This window comes from Limulus polyphemus, unplaced genomic scaffold, assembly GCF_000517525.1.
Source record: "Limulus polyphemus unplaced genomic scaffold, Limulus_polyphemus-2.1.2 Scaffold1895, whole genome shotgun sequence".
Lineage (NCBI taxonomy): Eukaryota > Metazoa > Arthropoda > Merostomata > Xiphosura > Limulidae > Limulus > Limulus polyphemus.
Genome location: NW_013667505.1, coordinates 43344 through 56794, shown reverse-complemented (window position 1 = coordinate 56794; position 13451 = coordinate 43344). Strand labels below are relative to the sequence as shown.

Genomic DNA, 13451 nt, shown 5'->3' with positions numbered 1-13451 from the left:
GAAAATCACTGTGAATGTAAAGTGTTTCTTTGACTTAGAACTGTAAAACTGAAATACAAAAATATCATTGTGAATTGAGACTGTTTCTTTGACTTAGAACTGTGAAAGTGAAATACAAAAATATCATTGTGAATGGAAACTGTTTCTTTGCATTAGAATCATGAAAGTTAAAAATAAAAGGGGGATAACTATGAATAAAAATTGTTTCTCTGCTCTAGATTAGTGAAAATGAATAATAAAAGGGAAATCACTACGAATGGAAACTGTTTCTTTGCTTTAGAATAGTGAAAATGAATAACAAAAGGGGAAACACTGTGAATGGAAATTGTTTGCCTTAAAAACTTGAATGTGAAAATCACTGTGAATGTATAGTGTTTCTTTGACTGAGAACTGTGAAAGTGAAATACAAAAATATCATTGTGAATTGAAACTGTTTCTTTGTCTTAGAACTGTGAAAGTGAAATACAAAAATATCATTGTGAATGGAAATTCTTTCTTTGCATTAGAATCATGAAAGTTAAAAATAAAAGGGGAATAACTATGAATAAAAATTGTTTCTCTGCTCTAGATTAGTGAAAATGAATAATAAAAGGGAAATCACTACAAATGGAAAATGTTTTCTTGTCTTAGAAATGTGACAGTGAAAAATAAAAATGGGGAATCACTATGAATACAAACTGTTTCTTTGTCTTAGAATCATGAAAGTGAAAACAAAAATGGGGAATCACTATGAATACAAACTGTTTCTTTGTCTTAGAATCATGAAAGTGAAAAATAAAATATAAAAGGTTGGGGAGTTGTTCATACTACTTTATTAAAAGTACTGTTTTACAGAAGTTGTCAGAAAATAAACTATATGGCATTATGACTGGTTTCCAGCAACCTGTAGAAGACCAAGAGACAAAATTATGTGATTGTGCTTAAATTAACTGCAGGGAAAGAGCAGAAATGATTGTAGCCTGAAGTTGAGCATGAAGAAGTATACTGACCTAAAGAAGACTTATATACACTGTCAGTTGTTCTCAAGTAGTTCTCTCACAAAGTCACATAATCAACACTTTCTCTCACGAAATTAAATCAGCAAGATTTTTACTTAATGAAGTTTTATTCTACATATTCCCATGCTCCCTATTAAACTTTAATTTCTATTTTACATATTCCCATACTCTCTACAAAACTTAAATCTTATTTTCTGTTCTACGTCCTCCTATGTTCTATACTATATTTGTTTTCTACTCTCTCCAAGTTATCAATATTTACCATAATTTTTTCTTCATTACTTTTTTATTCTGATTTACCTGTTTACATCTTCCTAAAATCATCAATAAACCAATTCTATTAGATTAATTAGGGCTTCAGTTTATTAATTTGAAAAATGCAATTTTACATTACACAGGAAACATAACTCTCTAAATAGTTTGCTTTGGGAATATTTGCGAAAAGCTAGAAAAACATTAACTTCTTTTAGAAAAATAAAAGCTTTAGTAAATATTTATACAGATGATTTGGAGAAATTTAAACCAATTAAAAACATATCTTACAAACATTAAGGAAACAGGAAATATATGAAGTATCAGATTAGCAGGGAATATTATGAAATCTAGATAAAAAAAAGACATAAATAAAATGTTTTGCAACTGTTAAAGTATTTTGTTAACATAGTAATATTTTCCGAAGACTAAAACATGTTAAAAAATTCTAACTGAAACAGCACTGTTTATGAAGCACCTGCTCTGATGTACCTTTCAGTTACCTGTACTACAAAGAAACCCTGGGAACTGGAGATTTGGGAACACTTGATACACTGCAATGTAACAGGTGAAAGAACACAAGTAAGGGGTACATTTTATAATAAACAGACAGAAACCCCAGAAACTAAGTCTTTGTCCAGTTACATCAAATGCATTTGATAAAGTGATCTATATACATCAAGAGTAAAATTCAGAGGCTACAGTCCAAGCAGTATGAGCAGAACTCTTGGTTAGATTTAGTTATTGCTGAACCCAAGGATGTTGTTGTTGGGAACGTCCACTTGGGGAAAGGTGCGGAAAGCGTAAGCACACTGAACTTTACACACATGGTCTTCTAGAATAGATTCTTTGGAAAATGTGGAGGCAAGGTGAAAACAATTGTTTATCCTTAGTGATTGACAGAGTGGCTACAAAGGTAAGATAAAAAAAATCATTTGGTTAGTTATAGTGCACAAAGATACAAGATAAAACACATTATTTTAAAATCTAGATACAAATTTAAGTCCTGTTCAACTAAATACCGAGTTATTCAGAAAATTATGTATACAGTTCATATTTCAAGTTCTAAGGACAATAATAACAATTTTGATCTTCACACTAATGTGTAGTCATAAAAATAAAAGCATTTCAATAATTAGATGTAAATATAAAACCATAAAGCCAATTAAAACATTCATTCAAACATTTGAGCTGTACATATAAGAACAACTAAAACACTTATTGAAACATTTAAGCTGTAGATATAAGAACAATTAAAACATACATTCAAACACTTAATCTTTAGGAATAAGAACACTCATTCAAACATTTCAGCTGTACATGTAAGAACAACTAAAACACTAGTAGATCACGTGGAAACATGTACTTGTAGGGAGATATTTTAATGTGGAAGCTGTAGGGCTTCAATAAAGTTTTTATTGTGTAAATATAAAAGTTGTTTTCAATTATTTATTATAATTAAAAAAACAAAAACTAAAACACTTATTGAAACATTTAAGCTATAGATATAAAACAATTAAAACATACATTCAAACACTTAATCTTTAGGCATAAGAACACTCATTCAAACATTTAAGCTCTTAACATAAGTTAAGAGCAATTAAAACATTCACTCAAAATTTAATCTTTAGGCATGAGAACAACTAAAACACTAATTCACTTCAAGCTGTAAAAATAAAAACAACGAAAACACTCATCCAAACATTTTAAGCTGTAAAGATAAGAACAACATAAAACACTCATTCAAAGAGTAAAGAACCACTAGATTCACCAATTCCTAATAAAAATAGGAATTTTTCACACTAAACACCAACATTTACTATTAAAACTCATCCCGATAAAATACCCAGTAGAAACTTTTATATCCACTTGTGAATGTGGCACTACCTGGTGAGAAATTAAGGAAGTAATTGTAATGTCTGGAATACGCCAAAATATTTACGAGTTTTAGAAACTAGTGTTCTTATAATGATTATAAATATAATAAATATAAAACATATCAACTAAAAACTTCTAGATTAGCAGCTTGTAAATCTTAAGCATAATCATTATAAGATATTTTCAAGCCAAACATTTATAATTTCAAACTTATGATAATTTTGATATACATGTGAAAAGTTAGTGATTTTGGTGTTAAACAATACCATACATAAAGTTATTGAAACATATCCATGAATTTTTCCCATTTTACATCAGATTACAGCACTACGAACAATGTAATACTAGCAAAGTCAAACTAATAATAAAACAGCATGAACAATTAGTTGACATTTTTTGCAGCAAATATAAACGTGATAAAGAGAAATCTAAAATGGATTCTTGTAAACTGATTTTTGACCTCTTTCTTTAGTATATTCTTTTAACAGATAAATAGTAAATTAAATTGTTAATTTTTTCTACCTTCTTAAGTGGTTTGTTATGAATTTCTCGAAAAGCTACACGAGGGCTACGGGCGCTAGCTGTCCCTAATTTAGAGGTGTAAGACTAGAGGGAAGGTATCTAGTCATCACCGCCCACTACCAACTGTCGGGATACTCTTTAACCAACGAATAGTGGGATGGGCCATCACATTATAATGCCCCCACGGATGAAAGGGTGAATATGTTTGGTGTGACAGGGATTCGAACCTGCGACCCGCAGATTGCGAATTGAGCGCCCTAACAACCTAGCCATGCCAGGCGACCTTCTTAAATAGGCTACTAGTCAGACCAAATTTTAAATAAATAGGTTTTTACCCCTTCTTTAGTGCAAGTACACATTACACATGGAGAAATTCTCTCAGCAGTTCCTACATCGATGGTCACATGATCTACAGTACAAGAAACTCGTTCTTTCCATTGATCAAGGTCCATAGAAGGAAGACTTGAACATTTCATTCGTGGATTTCTGATGAAAAAGACATGATTTAAGTTTAAAGATTAAACAGAAAATACTTAGTAACCTAAAAAGTCAACAAGAGTGGAAATGAGTTTAAACATCAACTTGTTTAGAAAGTACTTTAGTTTCAGTTAAGGCTCTCTAGAAATATAAAGCCTGCTTTTTCAATAGCATTTCCTAATAAAATTTTGTTCCACAAGAAGAAAATACCAATATCATTGCATATCAAATGTTTGATAACAATTTTAAAATTCAAGAATAAAATGGAAAGAATATACTTTACTCTTTCAATTAAACCTAAGAAGTCTATCTGATTAAAAACCTGTATAGAATCGAAACATGCAAGTTGATCTGTTAGAAAGCATACAGTAAGTTTATAGTAAAACAAAACTTAATTTACATAAAAAAAGAACGTCATAAAATTAAAAATAGATCTCTTTGTATAAAGTGTTAATGGATTATAAAATATGTAAATTAACTGAGAAACAGTTTCTAGATAAGGGTCTCTTTTATTTAGAAATTTGTTTGAGTTGAGTTTTTCACTTTGTGTAAAGCTACACAAGAATTCTCTGCTCTACTGTCTGAATTTTCTTTAATTTTGAACTGATAACCAGTTAGGAAACAGAACTCACAACCAACTTTTACACTACTATAATCCAGGGATTCTCAAAGTGTGATACACATACCACTGTTGGTATGTGGAGTTAATGTCAGTGGTACACGAAGCAATTAATATAAAAAATCATAAGATTTGTAATAAGCCCTATCTGAGCATTCAACATATATATACATACTACTCTTCTCACTTATAGACACCCCCCTCTAATTGCATACATTTGCCAATATTGTCTTCTCTTACAATTGACAAAAATGATACCACTTATTCTTCAAACATGTTTTTACATAAGTCTCCCTTTTATAAGTCTAGCTGACTTTTTTAATTTTATTTGCTATTTTTTTTATACGTAAGGTGATCATTGTCAGATATTCTACTTTTTTTCATATCTAATGGTTTATTTTTGACCACTGAACACCTTAAACCTCATTACATTTATAACTAATCAAAATACACAACTATATATAGTGGTTAAAGAGTTCAATCAGAGTAAAAGTAGCAGCTCCTAGACCAGTAATTACATGGAAACAAATTATCAATAACTTCCTCTATTTGTTACATAAATTACTTCTTCAAAAATTATAAAGATAAATTTAATATTGTACAGAGACACTGTGAAGTGGTATTCCTTAATTATTATTATGTTCAAATTTACAAAATTTACAGACCTTCTTCTATACAATTTAGTTGAACTTTCTCTTGAGTTTGTTTATGCATAATGCCAGCTCACAACTAGTTAGAGTTACTAGATTAATACTATTTACATAGTGGGACAAAATGATGGACACCAGGTGCTGCTGTGCTTTTGTCTGGATTGCTGTAGTACATGGACATATATAACTTAATTTGTCTCTCTATGTAAATAAGTTGAACAGATGTTTTGTCAAATAACCAATAACTTTCCATGTTTTAATCATATAATTTTGTCAAGTAGCAGCAGCTAATAAAATAAAAGCAAAAATAACTGACGACTTATATGTGAGACACTCTAGAACAAGAACACAGAGGACAGATTGGATATTGCTCAAAACTCAGTTAAAAGTGTTGTGAGTTATAATAAATCAGAAAATTTGTGTTATATTATCAAACAGATTTTTTTAGTTAATTCAAAGTTAAGTTTTCCTTTCCGGTTACTTTTCCTAACTTGTTGTGTCATTGTTATATTGTTGAAGTTGTGCCAAGGTGATTTGTTGAGTTTTAAATTTTTTAAGTTTTAAGTATGTTGCTTGCAAAAGTTCAGGCCAAACATTTTTGAACTGTGAGTACATCCTGTTCTATTAGTGAAAGCTAAAATAAATACTTTGTTTTGTCTTTCAATATTCTGATATTAATTTCCAAGTATTTTTAGTGTAGAATAAAGGGTTCATTATAGCACAGTTATCAAAAACACTTCCTATACATATATATATATATATATACACACATTTTCTTAACAAGTAATTTAAACTTATATTACTAAGATACTATACAAGATTGTAAAGATCCAACAATATTAATACTTTTCACACTGACCCCTATTGTTTTTTTTTCATACAAATGAAAATTCCCTTTCTACTAATCTTGTTTACTTAATTACTTTCACTCTATTGTCTGATAATTTTTAACTAGATGCATAAAGAAAACAGCTATTTAATTTGATCTAACTAATAATATATAATACATATTACAATGACAATGTGCTACTTTTATATAAAAAGTTTGTTTTCTATATGCCTCTTTTCTGACTTAATTGGCTGTATATTTATGGATTACACAACATTTAAAACATCAATATCAAACATAAGATTTTTTTTCAGAATAATGTAACCTAAAGAAGTGCAAGAAGTTGGATTTTAAAATGTCTCAGAAGACATTTTCATCACTTTCATAAATCTGGAGACTTCTCCAAAGCAGTACTCCTACTATATTTCCACTATTTACATTTTCACTAAAGAATATGACAAAACATGCTATGAAAATGTTTTTTGTAAGCTTATTAAAAGAAATGTGTAAGAGCCATATTAACATAATTAGAAAAAAGAACTTACAAGAATGGATCAGGCAAATCAAAAGCTGACCGCTGAATAGTATCAACTGTGTCAGTGTTGTCACAAATGACCTTAGCAAGGGTAACCTTTCGTATTTGAGTCAATTGTGCTAGAAAAAAATAAGCAAATAACTAATTAATCACTAATCAGTATAATAAATAATCAAAATTAAACGAAAATGGAATTGTTTCATACCTTTCTCTCACTATTATTTCAAAAAGGAACTTTCCAGACTAAATTTCAAATAAAGTAATAAGAGTTTTAAATTTTGATATGTTGCTTTAAACTAATTCTAACTCTTAAAATGAAAGAACAAATATTCTATTAAAATTTTAAGTTATGAATTTCCTCTAACACATGCAAAAAATTGAACATTAAAAATTTGAAATATGGTATTAGCTGAAACACATTAATTTTTAACATTAAGATTTGTACTAACCTTCTGTAAATCGAACCAAAGGGTTGTTGCTTTCATACCAGAAACGATCACATTTCTTAAGCAATTGAAACTGAAGGCCAAAAATACAACCAAATGTTGGTCCCACCAGCCCACCATGAAGGGGAGTTTCTGTTAAACCTCCAGAGAAAAGATCGATGTCATTAACATGGCTGAAAAGAGAAAAGAATGAGAAAGACTGTAGAATTATTAACTGAGCTCAAGTGAGTCACTATATTCTTTATAAATTCACAGTGTAATAGATATGGAACAATTCTTTATACATAAGGCCAGTATTAAAGCAAAATATTTCATATAGGAAATATTTCTTTACTGTCAACTACTTATAAAAATTAACTATATTATTTAAATATTTCCCTGTTTCTTTTATTTTGTTTCTCATACCTTATTAGTATCTTAACACTGTACACATTTATGATACTGTATTAGTTTCAAAATGTATGACTTCTGCATCTTAATCCATTAGTCTTACATCATTTGTGGAAAAACATTTTGGAAAGTCTGTTAAAAGATGCTTTGCAAAGTCATTTAAAAAAGTTTAGAATTTTATTGGATAGTCAACATGGTTTCACTAAGGGAAAATCTTGCCTTACAAATCTTTTAACATTTTCTTAAAAGGTTACTGCTTATTTAGGGTAAGGGTGTAGATTTGGTGTATCTGGATTTTTAGTAAGCATTTCACAAGGTGCCACATAAAAGGCTTGTAAAAAAATTAGCTCTATAGGTGTGGGGGATAAGTTAGCAAATTGGATAGAAGAGCGGCTGGATAGAAGAAAGTGGAGGGTTGTAACAAATGGAGTTCAGTCAAACTGGATTAATGTCACACGTGTGGTACCTCAGGGCTCAGTCTTAGGACCTTTGCTCTTTTTGATTTACATCAATGACATAGATGACGGGATAGTCAATAAATTACTTAAATTTGCAGATGATATTAAGGTCTTGGGTGTTGCTAGCTGTGGAGAGGATGCTGCTGATTTACAAAAGGATTTAGGTCATTTACTGAGTTGGGCAAATAAATGGCAGATGGGTTTTAATTATAATAAATGCAAAATAATGCATGTGGGTTATCATAATTTGGATGGGAATAACCTTAACAATGTCATGAAAGAAAGGGATCTTGGTGTAATAGTCGATCAGTCTCTAAAGCCATCTAAGCAGTATGCTGTTGCTTGTGGTGGGGCAAACAGGATTTAGGTTGTATTTACAGAAACATTGAATACAGGTCTAAATAGGTTATAATTTCATTGTATTGGTCACTGGTTCGGCCACATTTAGACTATTGTGTTCAGTCTTGGGCTGTTTACCTTGGAAAATACTTTGATTTGTTGGAAAGGGTTACTAGAATGGTGCCTGGGATGGAGGGTTTGTCATACAAGGAGAGGTTGAAATTTCTTCAATTGTTTTCTCTTGAAAAAAAGAAGAGTTAGGGTGGATCTGATTGCGGTGCTTAAGATTGTAAGGGGAATTGATAGTGTATATATGTATCATCTTTTTTTATATTTAACAGTGAGAATAGTAGGACTAGGGGACACAAGTATAAATTTTGGCAGGGTAGGAGTCATCTTCAGCTGAGTTTTATTTTTTAACAAGGTGGTTGGCCTTTGGAATGGGTTGCCTTCGGATGTTGTGAAGGCAGTAAATTTATAAAGTTTTATGAAAAAGCGTGATAAGTATATGAATGATAAGGGCTGGTTTTAAGATTTCTATAAAGTTTATTTATTAATAGTTTTAGTTTAGAGCAAGGGTCTCCAAACTTTTTTTGTACAAGGGCCGGGAGGTAGATCTTTTTAGGCTTCACGGGCTGGAGGGGTCGTGGTAAAATTAAGTAGGGATGCGCACATGATCAGAATACAACATCACTAATGTATGTCTCATAAGAGCACATATTGAAAATATTTAAGAAGCACAGTCGTCTTTTTTTTAGCATTAGTGAGAAGCACGAAACTGGTGCTTTTCTGACAAAGTTACACTTAATTGAGATTCCCAGTGATTGCAAATGCTCATCAGATAAGGCTGATCTGTAACTAGATTTCACTACTTCATCTTTAAAAATTTAGTGCCAAAACTGAAATGAATCCGTGAGCATATTGATCACTTGGAAAGCATTTATAAAACTCCATCAGTTTCCCTTCTTTGTATTTGTCCTTCAACATGTCGTTGGATTGCAGATCAATCACTTCCATTTGAACTTCAGATGGCAGTTCATCAATGACACAGTCAGATGGGTTTTGGAAGATCCTTATTTCTGTTGCACTCGCATCAAGATCAGAAAAACGCTCTTTGAACTGTAGTTTCAGGTCAGAAAAAATATCTCGTGCAAACCTGCGTGGAAAGCTTTTGTTTTTATAATATTAAAAAATTATACTATTACTTTAATAAACTGTTGGCGGGCGTAGTTTGGAAACCCCTGGATTAGAGGATGGAACAGCCCAAAACGTTATGCTATATTGATCCTACTTTTCCTTATGAAATGAAGATTTTATTATAATTGTTTAAATCAAATTCATGTTTTCAAAATAAATGCCACGACGCTTCTCAAAATCCATTGGTTTTTGAACTATTATTAAAAGAAGTGCATAGAAGTTTTACAGTCAGTGTCTCTACAGGTGGTCTAGTATTATATTTTAACGCCCAGTAAATTTAATGTTTTTCGGCTCCAAGATTAACTTACTTCACTTAAACGTTATTATTTAGTATATCACTTTATCTACTCTTTCTGTGAATAAATATATTCAAGTTCCACAGACTACTGTGTACTCGTGTGTAAATAATACTTGAAGTCCTGAAAAGGAAGCAGACGTGAACTTAAAACAAATCAACAAGATGACGATGAACCAACAAGTGTAGGTTTTTCAATTATGTGATGAGTTTTAACACTTAATATTTCTAGGAAATCTTAAAAACCTATCTGGTAAACCTGATTCTAATGCTAGCCAATTAGAAAGTTTGTTTATTTTTGAATTTCGCGCAAAACTACTCGAGGGCAGTCTGCGCTAGCCAACCATAATTTAATAGGGATAGTCTAGAAGGAAGGCAGCTAGTCAACATCAACTCTTGGGTCAATATTTTACCAACAAATAGTGGGATTGACCATCACATTATAATGCCTCCATGACTGAAAGGATGTACATGTTCGGTGATGGGTTTTCGAAGCCGAGATTTGCAGATTATGAATCGAGTGCCCGAATCACCAGGCCACAATCGAAAAGTGAATTGACATTTAATGTTTAAATGATGATGTTTTTGTATTAGCCATGATTTTATGTGTTGCTCTTCGTAAAGGAATTATGCATTTCAAATATTTCATGTCAATAATTACGTAGTGTAAACAGAAGTTTAGGTATAGTTATTTTTAGTGTATATTTAAGCATAGAGTGCTTTTATTAAATCATGCAAAGTAAAATAGGATTTCATGCATATCTTGTTTCATGTACTTGTAAATAATCATATTGCGTAATAAACGACTTTTGTTGTGTATTCTTCTCGTCTTTTTCGTTTATTTCTTACAGGATAACGTAACTATTGGTGTATTTTTCTTCATAAGAAAGGGAGTACAAGCGAAATTGACTGACTTGTAGGTGTTTTCAGTATTCAATTTCACACATAACTAGGAAAACAGAGAGAGAGCAACCAGCCAGCAAAGTCCGTCCCCTACACGGGATTAACAGTAATTGCTATAGCCGAACCCAATTAAGGCATTTGAGGCCCTGGCGCACTTATTGTTTTGAGGCCTTTTGAATAGGGTACAAGTAAACATAAAGTTAACTATAATTAATACATATTAAGCTATTTACATAATATGAGCTAATTCTTCGAAGTATATTAAAATATGATGCATGTAACGTTTAAGGATGATATATTAAAATTAAACTATTATAATAATATTTATTATTTACTTGTACAACATGTTGAATTTCTAACTGCTCAAATTACATGATTAGCGAGCCAGAAAATTTCTCACAGAAAGACAAGTTTCTCAGCTGTTCACATGAAATTATTCTGTGTTATTCCCTGCATTAGTTATTTTAAAATATATTTTGTGGACTAGTAGCATTAAGGTAAGGTAGTAGGACTAACATAGAAGGACGGTCGGCAGCAAAAATCAACAACAAAAAAACAACTACACAGATAAGTAAGTGATATATTTCCTGTTTTTCTTATCTATTATTTAGTCATTATTATAAAAATAACTAAAAATGTAAAACTTAGAAACTTTTTGGCTAGATAAGGTTAGATTAGGTAATATAGATAAAAATAATGATAATAATAATAAAATATTTCTACAAGGTACCCTCGCTAGGACTAATAGCTCCCGAGTACCACGAGCTGTATGTAACTTGGTTAGTATAACATTTGCTTCATATTATCGCATATTTTAACACTTCTTATGGCGGGAATTTTTAAAATGACGGTCCAAAAAGCAATTAAACAATAAACTTTAATTATAAACAGCTGTATAAAATTAAAAAATATTAGACTATTTAGTGTAAAGAAATGTTCTTTCCTGCTACAATTTGAAGTAATTCTAGAAAGAGAAAATGGTAATTTTGATTTATTTTGTATTTTTTATGGTGGTTACGATGTCGGTCAAATTGATCTAGTCTGCATTGAGTAAGAATAGAACAAACAACAGGTAAAATATGAAGATTTATCGAAAAATAGAGAGTTAAACTGACGGTCCGGATTGTCAGTAGGGACCTCTCACCGCTTAGGGCACTGGCGCAAATGCGCCACGGTTAATGCGGCCCTGGTTATAGCTCCTCACAGCTGAGAGTTTGTAGCTTGTTCAGCAGCATCGCGACTCGAACCCGGATCCGTGTGTTTCGTATCTTGTTACGCTAATTTTTGTGCGGTAAATAGTTAATTGTCAATCATTAACACTATAAATATAGTATGCCATTTTCTGTAACTTAGCTACATGAATCATATGAACGTCAATGAAAAGAGCGTGACGACTAAATAAATTAATGACCGGAGCGTGGCCTTCTGGTTAGCATATTGGACTGAACATCCGACTATCTCGGGTTCGAGACGTGATACTACCACCTTTGTTTTACACTTTCAGCTTTAGGTACGTTATAATAATGATATTCAATCCTGCTATTCGGTTAAAAAGTAGCTACTTGAAGCGGCAGACGCTGCCAACAAGGTGCCGTCCCTTTGATCTGCAATTTAAGATTTGGAATGGATATGACCTAGTCGTTTAGTCCAGTTTGTACATAAGACCTCGTTCAGGTGAGCAAACAAACAACTAAATTATTAAGTGTAAAAGAAACAGAAACCGAGATCGCCCCCCCTAAAAAAAGAACAATAACTAAATACAATACGAGCAATAATCATTCTATGTAGTTGGGGAGTTAAATAATAATAATAATATATATATAATAAACAAGTATATAATTATGATAAAAAACATCAATTATAGACTACCCTTTGAAAATGTACGTTTGCTTAGAAAATGCAAACAATCCGCGATAAGTAAAATAAATGTGAATATTAAATATTTGAACTTACTAAACAGCACAATTTCTTTCATTTAATAATCATGATACATACTTGAAGAACCATATTTTCAAACATAATGTGATTAAATAACCTGAATTACTAAAATTAAAGTGTCATAATTTAATTGTTGCTCTTAAATATGTAGTGTTAGTTCTTAATTTTTGGATTTGTTCTTGCGTATTTGGTCTTAACGTATCATTAATGTGTAATTTTGCGATACAAAACAGGATTATAACAAGTTGTTTTACCAGCGATTCTGATTTTTCCATCTACAACTATTATCAGTCAATATTGGTCATAGCGTTTCTATATTGCCTTAAGCATTACTGTGACAAGGTACTTGTTTTTAGTACTTAACTCTCTTAACCTGGTCCTATAGGATGCCGGTACTCTAGGCCTAAAGGGGAGGGAAAACATAGAGCACCACCTAGCGGGGCCATCCTTTGAGGTAGGGGAGGTCATGTGAGGTCATAGTTCCGTGTGTGGGGCAAGAGGGCGGAAAGTTCGATGAAATGCCACTAGAGGTGTAAAATGTGTTGATACAGGTGGTTAGTCCTAAAGTATCCTACTAGAAGTGGGAGATAAGATCAGCACCATATTCTTACACTAGATTACCCTACAAGTACATAATCCCGTCCTAAAGTATGCTACTAGAAGTAGGAGATAAGATCAGCACCATATGCGTACACTAGATTACCCTACAAGTACATAATCCTGAA

The 13451-nt window shown here is 31.5% G+C and overlaps 1 protein-coding gene across 1 annotated transcript in view; it reads right to left on the bottom strand.

Annotated features, from left to right (window-relative positions):
- Positions 1-1063: 1063 nt before the first annotated feature.
- LOC106465284 (peroxidasin homolog) overlaps positions 1064-13451 on the bottom strand; it is a 16523-nt gene continuing 4135 nt past the window's right edge. Inside the window, exons 2-6 of the mRNA XM_022393149.1 lie at positions 7551-7556; positions 7210-7379; positions 6771-6879; positions 3986-4136; positions 1064-2158 (exon numbers count right to left, since the gene is read on the bottom strand). Coding sequence (XP_022248857.1) covers positions 1988-2158; positions 3986-4136; positions 6771-6879; positions 7210-7379; positions 7551-7556 — 607 coding nt within the window. The 3' untranslated portion in view covers positions 1064-1987. The remainder of the gene's footprint in view (positions 2159-3985; positions 4137-6770; positions 6880-7209; positions 7380-7550; positions 7557-13451) is intronic.